The sequence below is a fragment of the Dasypus novemcinctus genome, chromosome 5 (genome assembly GCF_030445035.2).
Source record: "Dasypus novemcinctus isolate mDasNov1 chromosome 5, mDasNov1.1.hap2, whole genome shotgun sequence".
NCBI lineage: Eukaryota > Metazoa > Chordata > Mammalia > Cingulata > Dasypodidae > Dasypus > Dasypus novemcinctus.
The window spans coordinates 132,281,680-132,299,392 of record NC_080677.1 but is presented as its reverse complement, the minus strand read 5'-3'; the positions used below and the strand labels follow the sequence as shown (position 1 = coordinate 132,299,392).

General features: G+C 41.7%; 1 protein-coding gene and 1 long non-coding RNA gene across 12 annotated transcripts in view; one reads left to right on the top strand and one right to left on the bottom strand.

Annotated features, from left to right (window-relative positions):
* Nucleotides 1–16,665, bottom strand: part of LOC105744451 (uncharacterized) — a 28,482-nt gene extending 11,817 nt beyond the window's left edge. The window contains exons 1-2 of one of the 2 annotated variants that reach the window (XR_011648900.1): nt 16,264–16,375; nt 10,530–10,636 (exon numbers count right to left, since the gene is read on the bottom strand). This is a non-coding gene — a long non-coding RNA (uncharacterized lncRNA). Of the gene's footprint in view, nt 1–10,529; nt 10,637–16,263; nt 16,376–16,617 lie in introns of those variants that run through there. The other variant, XR_011648901.1, reaches the window with a different exon arrangement.
* PRKAG2 (protein kinase AMP-activated non-catalytic subunit gamma 2) overlaps nt 1–17,713 on the top strand; it is a 353,035-nt gene that overhangs the window by 259,788 nt on the left and 75,534 nt on the right. For 7 of the 10 annotated variants that reach the window (XR_011648897.1, XM_004476298.5, XM_012518717.4 and 4 more), the window contains one exon: nt 17,052–17,133. Coding sequence is in view for 8 of the 10 variants with exons in the window: in XM_004476298.5 (XP_004476355.1) it covers nt 17,052–17,133 (82 nt within the window). In the remaining 2 variants the exon portion in view is untranslated. Of the gene's footprint in view, nt 1–16,251; nt 17,134–17,713 lie in introns of those variants that run through there. The other 3 variants (XR_011648896.1, XM_071215353.1, XM_071215352.1) reach the window with 3 other exon arrangements.

Here is a 17,713-nt window from a genome sequence, read left to right as displayed (position 1 = left end):
ACAAGTGTTCTACATGTACTTCTTGTTTCATCACAGACTATTAATAAGACATACTTAAAGGTTGAGATTTAATAAAATTAATAATTTTTACTGAGTCATGAGGGACATTCTTACGGACATTTTCTTGGAGTAGAAGGCTAGTCTAGTTGGCTGCTTCCTTGATATGAACTAAGGCACCAGAGTTTTTCATTGTGTTGGCATTGACCTTGTAGACTCCATGAAGGCATTTAGCACTATTGTAAAACATTGCTGTAAAATCCACAGATTTTTAGTGATACTCAGTTACAGAGACAGGGATTGCTGAATTTAATATGATTTAACTTCTTCCCTTCTTCTGCGTCCCAATCTTAATAGGCATACCATTCCCAGGAGGTAAAAAGTGTCTTAACTGCCTACTTCTCAGCATGAAAATAGTTAACGTTACCATTTTTATTTTAAAATTGGGGGGGAGGGGTAGAAACAAAGTACTCATTATTCTTTGTCACTTTGTATGTGTATGTAGATATACAGCTATGTAAAGCTATATACTTGATATACTGACATGACAAGGGAATTTTTTTTTTAAGATTTATTTATTTATTTCTCTCCCCTTCCCCCCCACCCCGGTTGTCTGTTCTCTGTGTCTATTTGCTGCATCTTCTTTGTCCACTTCTGTTGTTGTCAGCGGCACGGGATTCTGTGTTTCTTTTTGGTTGCATCATCTTGTGTCAGCTCTCCGAGTGTGCAGCACACGTGTGGGCAGGCTGCACTTTCTTTCGCGCTGGGCAGCTCTCCTTACGGGGTGCACTCCTTGCTCGTGGGGCTCCCCTACATGGGGGACGCCCCTGCGTGGCACGGTACTCCTTGCCCGCATCAGCACTGCGCATGGGCCAGCTCCACACAGGTCAAGGAGGCCCGGGGTTTGAACCGCAGACCTCCCATGTGGTAGACGGATGCCCTAACCACTGGGCCAAGTCCGCCGCCATGACAAGGGAATTTGATGTAGACTAATTTTTTACTGTGTTACTTGTGACTTAAAAATGAATTTATTTAAATAATTCTTCCTTTAAGCCTAACTTAGTCCTTATAGACAATGGCTACTTTCTTTCTACTGAAAGGAAATTTGAACATCTATTGACAAACTTAAATCCTCCTAAAACTAAAGTCCCCTGTGTTTGACTAAATCCTTTAACCAAGTGTCATCAAAAGTTATACACTGTCTTTAGTATCCAGTCCATGACTAAACAGTTTGGAAATCTTAGCTAAGTATCCAAGCTCACCACTTTCAAATTCTGCCTTCCATCCAACATCAGAACACAACTTTGCCAAGTTCTCTGCCACTTTAAAACAAGGGTCGGGGAGCAGATGTGGCTCAAGCAATTGAGCTCCTGCCTCCCACATGGGAGGTCCCAGTCTCAGGTTCAGCTCCTGGTGCCACCTCAAAAAACAAAAAAATGACAAGCAAAACAAACAAAAAACTTACTCAAAGAAGCCAATGTGGCTTGGTGACTGACTTCCCACATATGAGTTCCTGGGTTCGATCCCTGGCCCCCTATACCTAAAAAAAAAAGGAGCAAGGGTCACCATTTTCCAATTTGCAAATGGCATACCCATCATCTCTTGTCTAAGGCCTCATTGGAAGTATCTTTAGCATCCATATTTCTACTAACAGTCTCTTCAAAGCAATTCTATCAAACATCTTACAGTTCTTCTCAAATCATCCCCTTACCCATTTCTAACCATCACAACATTTTTGGTATTTGCAATTGCAGCACCCCACTCTCCTAGCACCAAAATCTGATTTGGTTAGTGTAGCAGTCTGATATGAATTCCAAAAATAGATATTGGATTATGTTTGTAATCTCGTCTGTACCTGGGCTTGGTTAAGTTGTGATTAGGGCTTTGATTGGGCCATGTCATTAGGGTGCTTGGTAGGTGGGGACCCACAGATAAAAGGCATGGCAAAGGACAGGGTTGAGGGGTTTTGATTTTGTAGTTTTGATGCTAGAGTTTGATGCTGAAGCCTTAAGCTGGAGCCCCGGGAAGTAAGCTCACTTGGGAAACAGAAGCAAGTCCCAAGAAGAGAAGAACCCTGAGCCTAGGAAAAGGCAAGCCCTAGGAATAGAGGAACACTGAACCCAGAGAGAAGCAAGACCCTGGAAGAGAGGAACCCAGGAAGCCTGAACTCTCATAGACATTGGCAGCCATCTTGCTCCAACACGTGAAGATAGACTTTGGTGAGGGAACTAACTTATGCTTATGGCCTGGAATCTGTAAGCTCCTACCCCAAATAAATTCCCTTTATAAAAATCAACCAATTTCTTGTATTTTGCATCAGCACCCCTTTGGCTGACTAATACAGAATTTGGTACCAGGAGTGGGGTAGTGCTTTTGCAATTACCAAAATGCTGGAATGATTTTATAAATGGGAAGGGGTATTTTTTGGAGGAATTGTGAGATGCTTAGAGGAAAAGACCTACAGTATTTTGAAGAGACTGTTGATAGCAATATGGATGCTAAAGAAATATTTTATGATGCCTTAGAAGTAAATGATGAAACTATTATTGGAAACTGGAAGAAAGGCAATCTGTGTTTTAAAGTTGCAGAGAACTTAGCAAGATAACCCCTGGTGTTGTATGGAAGGCAGAATTTGAAAATGGTGAGCCTGGGCATTTAGCTGAAGAATTTTCCAAAGTAAACACAAAGAATGTGGCTTGGCTTCTGCTTGCAGCTTATACCAAAATGCTAGATAAGAGAGGTAAGCTAAGGCTGAATTGTTGGGCAAAAAGAAAACAGAAACTGATTCCAGAGATTCCAAGTCTTTGGAAATCAAGCTCCCAGACAAAAGCACCCCAGTTGAGGACTTAACTAAACTTAGAACTTGTAAATCAGGATTGAAGATGCAGTAATGTTGGAAAGACTTGTGGAAAATCTTACTGTCTGATGGCTTGGACCCCTGCTTCCTGCATGCTAAACCAACAGAGTTTTTGAGAGAAATGTATGACCAAAACCACTGTCAGCTTGGAATAAAAGGGACATGGAAAGGAGAGATTGAAGGGGAAATGACTTCAAGAGGAAACCGTGAGAGCTGAGATCTGGAACTAAGACATCACCTTGGGCCAAGAGAGGAACCCCACCCATGTGTACAGAGAGGGCGAGTTTGCCCCAGCAGTTGAAGAGGGTGGATGTTCCCACCCAATGTTTGGGGAGAGTTTGGCCACGGCAGGGTACAGAGAGGGTGGAACACATTCCTCAGGTATTAGGGCGGCTAAGGTCAATACCCCATAGGTCTGAGAGGGGTGGGCCTCTCCCCCATAGATTAGGAAAGGCCAGGTGGTCAACTCTTTGCTCTGAGAGGGTTGAGCCTATGTGCCAAAGGTCAGAGGGAATGTTTTCTTCACCTCCCTGTACAGGGGGTTTAAGTCTTTAACCCAAAGGTTGGGTAAGGTGTGGCAATCACCCCAATACTCTTGTGAGATCTGGAGATTGGTTGACACCCAGCTGATAAGGGTGGAACCAAGAAAATGGTCATTGGGCAAGCCTGTGGAAAGGGTGGGTTCCCATAAGGCCCCAAGGAGAAGAACCCATCATCTTAAGAATAACTGTCAGACTTTGAAAATGAACAGAAGATACCTTATAGTTTTACTGAACTGTAGAAGACCATGACTCATGTTTCCCTCCCAATTTCTCCTTACTATGATGAAAATGTTTTATATTCTGTCCATTTGTATACAGGAAGCAGATAAATTCTTTTGTAATTTGAGGCAGGACTTTGCCCCAAGACAAACTGTATTTCTTTAAATTGATTGTGATATGATTTAGTACTTGCATTGTTACTAATTTAAGGTTTCCTTGAATATTGTAATGGCTTTTGGAATTCAGAGGGTGGAGTGTAGCAGTTTGATATAATTATGAATTCCAAAAATAGATATTGGATTATGTTTGTAATCTGGTCTGTACCTGGGCTTGGTTAAGTTATAATTAGGGTTTTGATTGGGCCACATCACTAGGGCACCCAGCAAGGGGTGGGGACTCACAGATAAAAGGCATGGCAAAGGACAGAGCTGAGGGGTTTTGATGTAGGAGTTTTGATGCTGGAGTTTGATGCTGAAGCCTTAAGCTGGAGCCCCAGGAAGTAAGCTCACACAGGAAACAGAAGCAAGCCCCAGGAAGAAAGGAACCCTGAACCCAGGAAGAAGCAAGCCCTGGGAAGAGAGGAACCCTGAATCCAGAGAGAAGAAAGACCCTGGAAGAGAGGAACCCAGGAAGCCTGAACCCTTGCAGATGTCGGCAGCCATCTTGTTCCAACACGTGAAGATAGACTTTGGTGAGGGAAGTAACTTAAGCTTATGGCCTGATATCTGTAAGCTCCTACCCCAAATAAATTCCCTTTATAAAAACCAACCAATTTCTTGTATTTTGTATCAGCACCCCTTTGGCTGACTAATACAGTTAAAGGCTGCTAAGGCAATACAGCAGAAATGGGTTGGCTTTTACAATGAGGATTTATTAACTAATAAGCTTGCAGTTCCAAGGCTGGGAAACATGTCCAGATCAAGGCATCAGGTGATGCTCTCTTCCTGAAGATCACCAGATGTGGGCAATCCTAGACTTTGTCACATGGGAAGGTACATGGCAACATCTGCCAATCTCTGCCTTCTTCAGGCTCTGTTGCCTTCAGCTTCTTCATCTTGTGGTTTTTTTTCTCCCAGCTTCTGTGGGTTCCTCTCTGAGCTCCTGGGTCTTTTCTCTCTGTCTCTTTCTGTGTATTCATCCTGTTTATAAAGGACTCTGGTAAAAGCACTAAGACCCACCCTGGATGATGCCCTACTGAAATAATCTAATCAAAAGGAAGGTCCCATCTACAATACAGTCACACCCACAGGAAAAGATAAACTCTAAGGACATGATCTTTTCTGGGGTATATACAGTCTCAAACTATCACTGTGACTATAACAATAATAATATAATTTTGCAATAAGAAAAAAATCTTGAACCTATTACACCCACTCATGTCTCTATAATTAAGACAAATTTCTTCAAATAAGATTTATCCTTAATAACATACATGCAAATTGATATTTCTATTATATTTTATTGTAATTAAGCTAGTCTTCATCCATTACTTGCTTTCGTGGCCCATACCTGGGTCACAGTTTACAACTTTTCTTTATTAGAGAAATCACATGTTTACAGAAAAATCATGCATAAAATACAGAGTTCCTATAAACCACCTTGTTATGAAAACCCTGCATCAGGTTGGCATATTTGTTGCAACTGATGAAAGAACATTTCTACAATTGTACTGTTATCCACAGCCCATGGTTCACCTCAGCGCTCCCTGTTTGTGCTGCACAGTCCTATGGATTTTTAAAAAATGTTTATTCTACTAACATACATACAACTCAAAACTTAACCCTTTTAACCACACTCAAATATATATCTCAGTGCTGCTAATCAGTTCACAATGTTGTACTACGATGACCACCATCTACCACCAAACTTTTCCATCATCCCGAACAGAAACTGCACAATTTAAGCATCACTCCCCACCCCTTACACCCACCCTGGTCCCTGACAACCTATATTCTAGTTTCCGGCTCTATGAATTTGCTTATTCTAACCATTTCATATTCGTGAAATCATATAACATTTGTCCTTCTGCATCTGGCTCACCTTACTCAGCATTATGTCCTCAAGGTCACCCATGTCCTCACTCCTTCTCTTGGTAGAATAATATTCACCACATTCCATCCATCATTCATTGGCCAGTGGATACCTGGGTTTCTTCTGTCTTTTGGCAATTATGAACAATTCCACTAGGAGCATCAGTCCCTGCCTTCGATTTTTCCAGGCACATACTAGAAGTGGGATTGCCAGGTCATATGGCAACTTTATATTTAAGTTTCTGAGAAACTATCAAACTATCTTCCACAGCAGCTACACCATTTTACATTCCCAGCAACAGTGAATGAGCACTTCTATTTCTCTACATCCTCTCCAACACATGTAACATTGTTATTTTAACAGTCATTCTAGTGGCTGTGAATGGCATCTCATTATGGTCTCCAATAATAATGATGCTGAGCATCTTTTCATGCACTTTTTGGCCATTCATAGCTTTTCTTTGGAGAAATACCTTTTCAAATCCTTTGCCCACTTTCTAGGTCTGCTTGCTCTCTTACTGCTGAGTTGTAAATTTCTGTATATATTCTGTGTGCATATATATGTGTGTATATATACCAACCTTATCAAATATGTGATTTCCAAACATTTTCTCCCTTTGTGTATGCTATTTTCATGAAAAAGTTCTTTGACGCACAAAAGTGTTTACTTTTAATGAGGTCCCATATATACTATATATAGGATCATGTCATCTGCAAAAGGGGAAAGTTTTACCTCTTCCTTTCCAATTCAGATGCCTTCTATTTCTTTTTCTTGCCTAATTGCTCTCACAGTTTACAGTTTTAAAGACACTGATTTGGACCTTCATTTCTTATAGTCCAGTCTCTCATATTCCAGTTACAGTAAATCAGCTTGTGTTGCCATTGCCAGAGCCTCCTACTGTTAAATCCAATGTCTCTTCTTTTTCTCATCCTTTTGACTTATTTCTTCAATAAGAGGGAGCCACATTTAGAATATAACCTTCACCTAATTAGAGTATAACCTCCTAAGGGCAGGACCTGTAGCTGATATAATACCCAAATAGCACTTCAGTTGTTTTTTGCTGCAAAGTAATAGAAAAGTACAACTCAAAGTGACTTAAAGGATAAGGATGTCTATTATCTCATAGTTACAGGTCAGGGGTAGGGTAGGTCCCAGCAAGGTCAGATACGGCACTGCTCAATGATATTACCGAGGACCCAAGTTCTTTCCCTCTCTCAGCACTGGCTTCATCTGAAGGCTGGTCCTCAACAGCAACCAGGGCTACATGCTTGTGCACCAGGAACAAGGGATGGAGAGGGAGCATGTGCGCATGTATGCAGGAGCTAGCCTTCCTCCAACCACAAGGCCTTCCCTTTAGTCCAGGACAGCCTGAGAGAGATTGTTACCATCAAGAATTGTGTAAGGAAAGGGTGGAAACCTCAACAAAATTAGAGTTATTTTAGGAAGGAAGGTAGGGGATGGGAAAGGGATGCCAGGTAGGCAACCAGCAGCATCCACTACAACCTAGTACCATGCGGCACACAGCAAGCAGTGTACATTGCTAATAAGGAGTATGCAACTGACTCTAAAGTAGCAATTCCTCTGCAGCCATAGGAAAACTAAACTATTTCCTTTTCAACCTCTCCTTTCTTCTACTTTTTACTTAATTTACTTAAGTAAATTTACTTAATTTGTCTGATTACAGTGGAAAAAGATACATGCATGCACACATTATATGAATGTGTATGTATATAAAAACATATATATAATATATATTATTATGCAGGGTGTATAAGAAGTATCCCTTTTACAAATCAAGGGATAAAATAAAATGATACATTTAAATAAGAATCAGAGTATAGGTATAATTCATTAAATAGGAAACATTATGCAATATCAGAGAACTGCAAAGTAAAGAAGTAACAGTAAGAGGCACTAGAAACCATGATGATTTATTTATAAAATCCTAAGTAATTTACAAAACAACCACTAAACTTACAAGTTAATTTTGCAAGGTCACAGGATAGAAGGTTAATATACAAAAATCAATTGTGTTTTTATATGGGTAGCAACTAGAAAATGAAATTTCAGCAACAATGTTTCATTATAAAACATATATTATATATATATATATATGATATATAAGAATAAATTTAACAAAGGACATGTAAGACCTCTGCACTGAAAGGTACAGAAGATTACTGTGGTAGTTTTGAGACTGTGTATACCCCAGAAAATCATGTCCTTGGAGCTGGTCCATTCCTGTGGGTGTGAACCTACTGTGGGTGGGACCCTTTGATTAGGTTACTTCAGTTAAGAGCCTCTGACTAGGTTACTTTGATTAAGGCATGGCCCAGGGTGGGTCTTAATCCACTTACTGAAATCTTTTGTAAACTAGATGTATACAGACAGGAGAAGGCCTCAGGGGCAGAGAGAAAGCCACTGAAGCTAGAAACCAAAAGCAATGAAACCCAGAAGAGAAGTGAGAGACCAGCAGATGCCACCACGTGCCTTGCCATGTGACAGAGGAATCCAGGATCACTAGCACCAGGAAAGCATTGCCTGATGATGCCTTGATTTGGACATTTTCATGGCCTCAAAACTGTAAGCTTGTAAGCTAACAAATTCCCTTTGAAAACCGATCCATTTGTGGTATATTACATTTTGGCAGCCTAGCAGACTAAAGCAATTGTTGAGAGAAATCAAATACCTAATTAAACCATAGTCATGGACTGGAAAGTTCAATATTGTTAAGATGTCAATTCTCCTCAAATTGATCTATAGATCAAACACAATCCCAACCTAAAGTTTTTTAAAATCCTAAAATAGATACAGATATACAAAGGACCTAGAAGAGCTAAACCAATTTTTAAAATGAAGAACGAAGTTGAAGAACATAACACTTCCTGATTTCAAGACTTACTACAGAGCTATAATAAAGAGTAATCAAGGCCAATGTGGTCATGATGAAAGGATAGACATGGAACAATGACTGGGATAGAGAGTCTAGAGATAGACTCCTCCAACTAAGATCAATTGATTTTAGATAAAGATGCCAAGGCAATTCAATGGGAAAAGTAGAGTACTGTCAACAAATGATACAGAACTGGATTTCAGTATAGAAAAAAATGACTGCCAGCCCTTACTATACATCATCATAAAAAATTAAATCAAAATTGATCACAGACCTAAATGTAAAAGTAAAAATACAAAATTTCTAGAAGAAAACACTGGAGAAAGTCCTTACAATCTTGGGGTAGGCAAAGACTTCTTAGATGAGACACAAAAAGCATGAACCATAAAAGAATAAATTGGATCTAACCAAATTAAAAACCTTTTCTCTTCAAAAGTCATGGAAAGAAATATGAAAAGGCAAGTCACAGAATGGGAGAAAATATTCACAATACATGTATCAGACAAAGGGCTTAAAACCTTAACATATTTTTTTAAAACTTAACATTAGCTATGGCTGCATAACAAATTACCAGAAACTTAGTGGCTTAAGACAACATGTATTTATTATCACACAGTTTCTATGGGCCAGGGGGTCCAGGCATGGTTTAGTTGGGTCCTCTGCTTTAGGATTTTTCATTAAGCTGTAATCAAGGTGTTGTCCAGAGCTGGGGTCTCATCTGAAGACTCAACTGGGAAAGGATTTACTTCCAAGTTCGTGGGGTAGGTGGCAGGATTAATTTCCTCAAAGTCTGTTGAATTGAGACTTTCAGTTCCTTGCCTTGTGAGCTTCTCCAACATGGAAGCCTGCTTCATCACAGCCAAGCAAGGAGAGTTTACTAGTAAGACAGAAGTCACAATCCTATGTAGAGTACTCATGGAAGTGACATCCCATCACCCTTGCTATATTCTATCGGGCTAAAGCAAGCCACTAAGTTCAGTCCACCCTTGAGGAGAGGAAATTACACAAGCCATGAATACCAAGTGCGGAGCATTGGGTACCATCTTAGAATCAGCCTGCCCATTCATATAACTCATTAAAAATAAAGAAAATCCAATTTAAAGAGGGGTAAAAAATTTGAACACTCACTTCACAAAAGAAGATATATGAATGGCCAATAAGCATATGAAAAGATATCTATCATTAGTCCTTAAGGAAATGCAAATTGAAAACACAATGAAAAACCATTACATGTTCACTAGAATGACAAACAAAACAAAACGAAACAACCATACCAAGTATTCGTGAGGATATGAAGCAACTGAAACTCTTGTGCTGCTGGTAGAAATGTAAAATGACACAGCCTATCTACAAAACCAGTTTTTTTCATATTAAACATATGCCTACCATATGCCCAACTATTCTCAAAGACTTGATCACGAATGTTCACAGCAGTTTTGTTCACAATGATCAAAACTGGAAACATCCCAAATGTTCACTACCAGGTGAATGGATAAAGAAAATGTGACATAGACATACTCAGCAATTAAACATAACAAACTACTGAAATACTCAATGACACAAATGAATCTCAAAGTCATCATACTGAGTGAAAGAAACCAGATATAAAAAAGTATATGCTATATGAATCCATGTATACAAAATCCTCAAAAATATCTATAGTGACAAAAAGTAGATCAGTGGCTGTTTGGGAGCTGGGCAGAAGGGGGAATGAACCACAAAGAGACAGAAGGAAACTTTTTGGGAGAAAAAGGGTAACAGAAATGTTTTTTATCTTGATTGCGGTGGTGGCTTCATGTCAAGACTCATCAAATTGTACCCTTGACACGGATACAGCTAATTTTAAGTAGATTATATCTCAATTTAAAAAATGAAACACTGAAAAACATTTCTTAAAACATTTCTATTTTGAGGTATGCAGATTTTACATCCACATTTAGTTGGCCCTGTGCCCCCAGTTATCCCTAATCCATCCCAAATGCTTACATACCACTGTGGATAGTAGACAGATCACAGAAGTGTAGAAGATGCAACAGACATATTAACAGGTCCCTTTAATTTCAGCTTAAACATTGTCTTCCCTTTTGATCACTTTATCTAAAACAGAACAGAACATGGAAATAGTCTGTTTCAATCATTATAGTAAATTTCACAAATTTGTGACCAGATCTTCCATAAATGAAGGAATTAAAAAGTTTTGAAAAACTGTTAATATTAGTTTGTTCTGGAGAGGATTAACCATTAGGCTAATGATAGGGAAGGATGTAAAGAAGAATTGGGCGAGATTTCCATGTGACTTTATATCATCCTGTGCATTGCTTTATAATTAGAAAAAGCAATGCAGTTCACAGTCTGTGACTTGGCTGCATTAAGAACTGAAAGATTAACTGAACTTGCTGAGCAATGCTCTTTATTTCTCAAAGTAGGGTGAGACAATATTAAGAGTTATTAACATAATAAAATGTAAATATATTTAGCTCCCAGTAAGTCATTTTAAAAACAAAGCTAATAATAAAAATACTTTGAATTTGATTAGCAAAAAATAAAAACAAATTTAGATTTACTTGTGAAATGCAGGAGATATGAATATTTCAGGCCTTGAAGAATGAGAACTGGAATTGGAAGTGTAACAAGCTACTCATGCTAACCCAATATAAGAATAGGCTTCCTACTTTATCTTCTTTAATTTATCTTTTTTTTTTTTTAAGATTTATTTTATTTATTTCTCTACCCTTCCCTCCCCCCCATTGTCTGCTCTGTGTCCATTTGCTGTGTGTTCTTCTGTGATTGCTTGCATTATCAGGTAATTTTAGAGCATCTGGGTGGCAGACTTGGCCCAGTGGTTAGGGCGTCTGTCTACCGCATGGGAGGTCCGCGGTTCAAACCCTGGGCCTCCTTGACCTGTGTGCAGCTGGCCCATGCGCAGTGCTAATGCGCGCAAGGAGTGCCCTGCCACACAGGGGTGTCCCCCGCATAGGGGAGCCCCATGCGCAAGGAGTGCGCCCCGTAAGGAGAGCCGTCCAGCACGAAAGAAAGTGCGGCCTGCCCAGGAATGGTGCCGCACACACGGAGAGCTGACACAACAAGATAACGCAACAAAAAGAAACACAGATTCCTTGCCGCTGACAACAACAGAAGCGGACAAAGAAGACACAGCAAATAGACACAGAGAACAGACAACCGGGGTGGGGGGGGGGGGAAGGGGAGAGAAATAAATAAATAAATCTTTAAAAAAAAAATTTCAGAGCATCTTAAATGTTATTCAGAAAAGTATCAAAATGAACAAAACTTTTCTCCCAATATATTGATTAAAATCAATCAGAAGAATTAATAGTGAAGATGTTGAATATGTTATATATTTGCATTTTCATCAAATTTGTATACCTCTTTAAAAAATCAATTGTTTTCACCTAAAAGAAACTAAAATTGTAGGGTGGTAGACAAAGCTGTCAAAGCTCTCAGCCAGTATCCAAACCAGGATGCAAAATGTTGTCACGGACCTCTACCCTTGGTTACAGTCTATTAAAATAAAAATGTTCATTTCCATTTTTTCCTTAGCACAGCCACTTTTTCCCCCTTCAAAATGGCAATTCCAGCACTAAAGGTAAAGTGACTATGATTGTTTCTCAATAGGAATGAGGTCCAGGGGAAGCATGACTAAATGAAATGAAATTCCCTCTAAACATATTTATGCTATTAACATCACTGCTTACCCATGCTTTTTAAAATTTATTAATTTGATTTACTTGTAATGAACAATTCATGTCTCTCAAATATTTTTTGAATGCCTACCATGTTCCAGGCACAGACAATGCAAAGATGATGAAACAGGGTCATTCTTGCCCTACAAAGAGCTTTAAGTCTTGAGGGGAGAGTGTATTAAATGTCGCCTAGAAGGACATGCAGGGTGCAGTTTAGAGAAGCAATGAACCAGACCAGTGGTGAGAAGGGCTCAGGAATCACGGAAGTCTTCACTAGCCAAATAGTAAAGGAATGAATAGGAACCAGCCAGGTGAAGGGGGAGGTTAGGGAGAGACCAGAATGTTCAAAAACCTGAGAGCAGTGAGTACCCAAGTATATTTCAGGAACAATGCGCTAAAGCTGAAGTAGAGAGTACACAGAGGGAGTTGGCAAGAAAAGGTGAGGAAATAAAATGATCAGGTCCCTATTTAAACAGGTAAAGAGTTTGCATGAAAATCTTAAAGGTTTCTGAGAGTCAGTGAATAACTCTAAATGGGGAGGTAAAAAAAATCAAGTCTGTATTTTTAAAAAGCTACAGCCTAGAAAATGGACAAAAAAGGAGGCAAGACAGGAAGAGGTAAAGCTGTTTCAATAACCAAGAACAAGTAGTGGAAGTCTGAACTAAAATAGTTGTAGCAGAGATGAAGACAAATGGTTTGCCTCAAGAAAGACCAAGCCAGAACAGAGAGGACTCAGTAATGGTTTTAGATAGACTGAGTTTTGGTTGTCTGTCTAAAATTCAAATGGAGATAACCAGAAGGCAGTCTGGAGCCCAGAAGAGAGATTTCTGGGCTTGAGCTTGAGGCTCGAAGTGGTAAGCATATAGGTGCTGCTTAGAGCTGTTCCGAGAATTCAGGGTGAGAATTAAAACAGTATGCATGTGCAGCTCCTAGGCAGGCACTGGTTTCAATTTCACATCTTGTCTTCCCTGCCATATGGAGGGCACCCTTGCAGAGTGGAGCCAGGGTTCAAAGAAGATGGCAGGGAAAAATATAGAAGCTGTTTTGATACATTAAATTATTCAGGAGCTACTTGTCTAGTATTTAAGGTTGATCTATTTCTTGATGTATTTAAGATCTTTTTTTAAAAAAGGCAAAGCAAACTCATATCCGACCTCACTGCCTAAAGGAGTATTTTGGCAAGAATTTTATGATTAAGTTTTTCATGCTGAAGTTTTCCTTTCCTATAATTATTCAAAATACGTATTTTGCTGTACCTATGCATAATTACTTAAGAAAACGTTAATAATTTTGCATTTTTCAACAACCAAAAAGTCACACACACTATAGTAAGGCTCCACATTTTTCAGGCATTCTCTTAATAAAGCTCAACCCCCTAAAATTTTCTGCTCCCACTCATCACACTACAGCCCAATAAAACCCTACTGGCTGTAGAAACCAATAGAATACAGGTAGAAAGGTCCCATAATCGAAAACTGTACAAGGCCAGGCTAGGAAAACCTGGTGCCTCTCTAGCATAATATGCCAATTTAGTTCTCCTTCAGGAAACCTCTCTGGATCAGGTGGGTTTGCATGGTGAGTTGTGTCTGTTCTTGCTGTATCAAACGCTTAGTCTTGATGGTTCAAGAGCGATAAGAGAGCATTTTAAATGCAAGTCCCTGGCTCTCTGCACATGGAGTGCTGCCTTAGCCCTTCTCCTTCCCCTCCCTCCTTTACTGGCACTCCCTACCTGCCTGAAATAACTAACATTAGCTAACAGCTAGTAAGACTTGTTGAGACTTTGAAAACATCACCATGAGAGGATAACTGGTGACCACCAATTTTAAATTATTTATACAAACTAATCCATCACTGTTTTGACCTTGTCTACATTTATGTACATATACGAAAAGCCTTGAGAGACAGCAAATTCCTGAAATTGAGCAAGTATGTTATGGAAAACATTTCTTCTGTTGTTTTCTGGTATCTTGTGACTATCCTCCTTTTTAAGGAGAAGCAGCAAGATGTCTTACCAAATGAAAACAATGTGTTAAATAAATTCCAAGTTAACATTATCATATTACATGTGGGCATTTTTATTTTGGGTTTCTCCTGTACAACCGTTATCAAATCAAGTTGCATAGAACCTAAAATTCTCATTACTTTGTTTCAATTTATATTCTCTACCATCTTCTATAGTAATGATTATGGGTCTTAATAGTAAGGAACACAGCCTCCTTAATACATACTCCAGTCTGCTCCTCATTCCAGCCTCTCAAAATCCAACTCATGAGAGTGGATGTGGTGCACATCTTAAAAGGTCTTTCACAGAGTAAGTTTTAAATTTTGATGCAGTCCAGTTGGTCAGTTTTCCTTTTGTGGGTCATGCTTTGGACGTAAAGTCTAAAAACTCTTTGCCTACCTCTAGATTCCAAAGATTTCTGTCTTTTTTCTTAAAATTTTATAGTTTTATGTTTTTATGTTTTATAATTAAGCTAATGATTCATTTTAATTTTTGTATAAGGTATGAAGTTTAGGTCAAGGTTTATTTATTTATTGCCTACAGGTATCTACAAAAAAAAACTTGCTGGGATTTTTATAAGAATTGCATTAAACTAGAAATCATTTGGAAAGAACTGACATTTCTACTTTGTTGGGCTTCCAATCCATGAACATGGGTGCCTCGTCATTTATTTAGGACTTCTTTGGTTTCTTTCATCAGCATTTTGTCATTTTCAGCTTACAGATGTTGTACACATTTTCTTAAGTTTATATCTAAGTATGCAACAATTGCAAATGGTATTGTGTATTTTTGTAAATATCAGTTTCCACATGTTCATTGGTAATATATAGAAATATTGTTTTTTGTGTATTGATCTTGTATCCTGTGACCTTGCCAAACTCACTTATTTGTTCCAGCAGTGTTTTTTAGGTGCCTTGGGATTGTCTAGATGGGTAAACATGTCATCTGCAAATATGGATAGTTTTATTTCTTCCTTTGCAATTCATGTGCCTTTTATTTCTTTTTCTTGCCTTATTGCAGGGACTAGAATTTCCAATACTAAGTTTAATAAGAATAGTGAAGGCAAGCATCCTTGCCTTGTCCTCAGACTTAGGGGGAAAGCACAGAACGAATGCATTCAGTCTTCCACTGTTGAGTATGATGTTTGATACAGAGTTGTTGTTTTTTTAACCACCAAATATTTTACAAAATTGGTTTCTTCTTCCTTTCCTCCTAGTGCCGATGGTTTTGTTTCGGAATTTGTTTGTTTTGAAGAGGAAGCTTAAGACTAGGTGATTGGCGCAACTGAGATGACAGAGCAAAATGAACAGAAAAGGAAATTTCAGTACTTCCTCCTCCAGGCTGTCCGGCCAAGTTCCTTTAAATTCCTTTCAAGAAGCCCCTTGTGGCCCTAATCAGAGCTAAAGAGCTAATCTCTTTAAGAGAGCCCCTGAATTCTGCATCAGACTAAGGACCTACTGTGGGATGGACTGAAATTGGCTGTTAAATTGGGGAGGGCTTCGCGGACTAGGGAATCCTGTCCCCTCTCTGGCTTGCCCTACTCTTCCAGGCAGCTCACTGCTGCCAGCCTCACTGCCTGCCACCCTGAGCTGGCAACAGGAGAGACTCAGATACCCAGATCCAGGGTGGAAGGAGTGGTCAGGGCCAGATTTAGATTTGAGCTGCTGGTAGTGCTCTCCCAAGGAAGAAGAGAGGAAGAAAACTGAGTTCCATGGCTGGAAAAACTGATACCAACAAAGTGCAGCTACCGTGCAGATTCTCTGCGTGTGTGTTGGGGTGGGGGGATTGGTATCGGGGCGGTAATAAGCAGTTTAATCGAAATCTTAAAAAAAAAAAAAAAAAGGTCAACTCTAGAATTAACCCTCTAGTGAGCTGTCCATCTCTCTCTCGGGTCCTGAGACCTCCAGGTCCTCTCTTCGGCCCTGTCGCCCCGCCTACCCCCAAGATACCTCCCCCAAGGCCGCTCCCCTCGCATGCCCCCCGCCACGGGTCGAGACCGCACCTGCGCAGGTTAAACCTACCGTAACGTACTAACCGTGGGTGGCGGGGGAAGGTGAGTGAAGGTGTGTGCGGTGGGGGAGGGAGGGCGACAGAGGAGCAAGAAAACGGGACTCTCCTAATGGCCGCCCCGGTTGCCCGGACGGGAAGGAGAGCCCGCGGCCGGATGGGGGCGCACCGAACCAAAGCGTGCGCCTGCGCGAGCCGCGGTCCCCTTAGAGGATGGACAGCCCCTAGACAACCCCCTCCAGGGTCTTCCCCCTGCCCTGCCCCGCTCAAGGAGTCCTACACCCGCCCACACGCGTCCCTGCCGACCCCCGGCTCCTCTCCCTCCTCGGGGGTCTCCTTCCCACGGTTCCTTCCTTGTGGGTCCATACCAAAGGCACCCGGGGGACGGGGCGCGCGACCACTGCAGGGAAATGGACCGTTCCACTCGGGAGGGAGAGCCGCTGACTGGAACGGGGCCGGGCGGTTTGACCCCGGCCCCCCGGTACCTGCGGCGGCCGGGGGGCGGCGCCTGGCGCAGAGCAGCCGCCCGAAGCCTGCGGCCCGGTGGGCCGCGCCGCGCTCCCCGCGCGCCCCGGTCGCCGTCCGCGGAGGCTCCTCCTCCCCGGCTGCGGGCGGGCAGGAGGCCCCGGAACGCCGCCCCCGCGGCTGCTCGGCGCGAGGCTGGAGAAATCGAGCCGGGCCAGGCCGAGCCGGCGGAGCCCGCCCCCAGCCGCTGCCCCCGCCCTCCCGCGAGCGCCGCCGCAGGTCCGGGACGTGCTCCGGCCCGAGTTTGAATGCTGATCCTTCTCCTCCTCCTCCTCAGGCGGCTGTAGCGGCGGCGGCGGCGGCAGCTCCGGGAACCGCTGAAGCCGGCATGCTGGATAAATTAGAGTTAGAAGAAGAAGGTGAGTGCGCGCGGCTCCCGGGCAACTCCGCCCTTTCCACCCGCGGTAATTTGTCTGTATTTTTACGTCGAGGGGAGATATCGTGGAGGGGGAATCCTCGGGGCTCTTTGAGGTTGCTGACGACCCCGGGGCAGTGAAACGATCCAGGGGTTGCCGCCCGAGGCGGCGGGTGGCTGCTCGCGTGGAGCGCGAAGTGCCGGCTTTCTCAAAGCCTCTCCCCGGGGAATGGTCGGGATCTCCCCGCCCTCTTACAGTCCGTCTGGTTTCGGCGATGCACCGGCACCTCCCGCTCCTCACCTTGGACCCCACTCAGGCCAACTCGGCTGCCGAGCTGCGTGCTGCGTTCTACCTGAGGAAGTCAAGGACCGGGAACGAAGGAGTCGGAACCGGCCCAGATAATGTCTGCAGTGGCACATTTGTGCCTTTTGAATGAGTGAAATACTAGCTGGGTTTCAACTGGGGAGCTCAGCAACCTAACCATCAACACAGATGGTTGGTCCTTTTGTCTTTACTAGCTGAACTACAATTAGAGCAAGGTGTTATGCAGTAATAATTCTCAGTATATGTCAGCCTAAGTTTA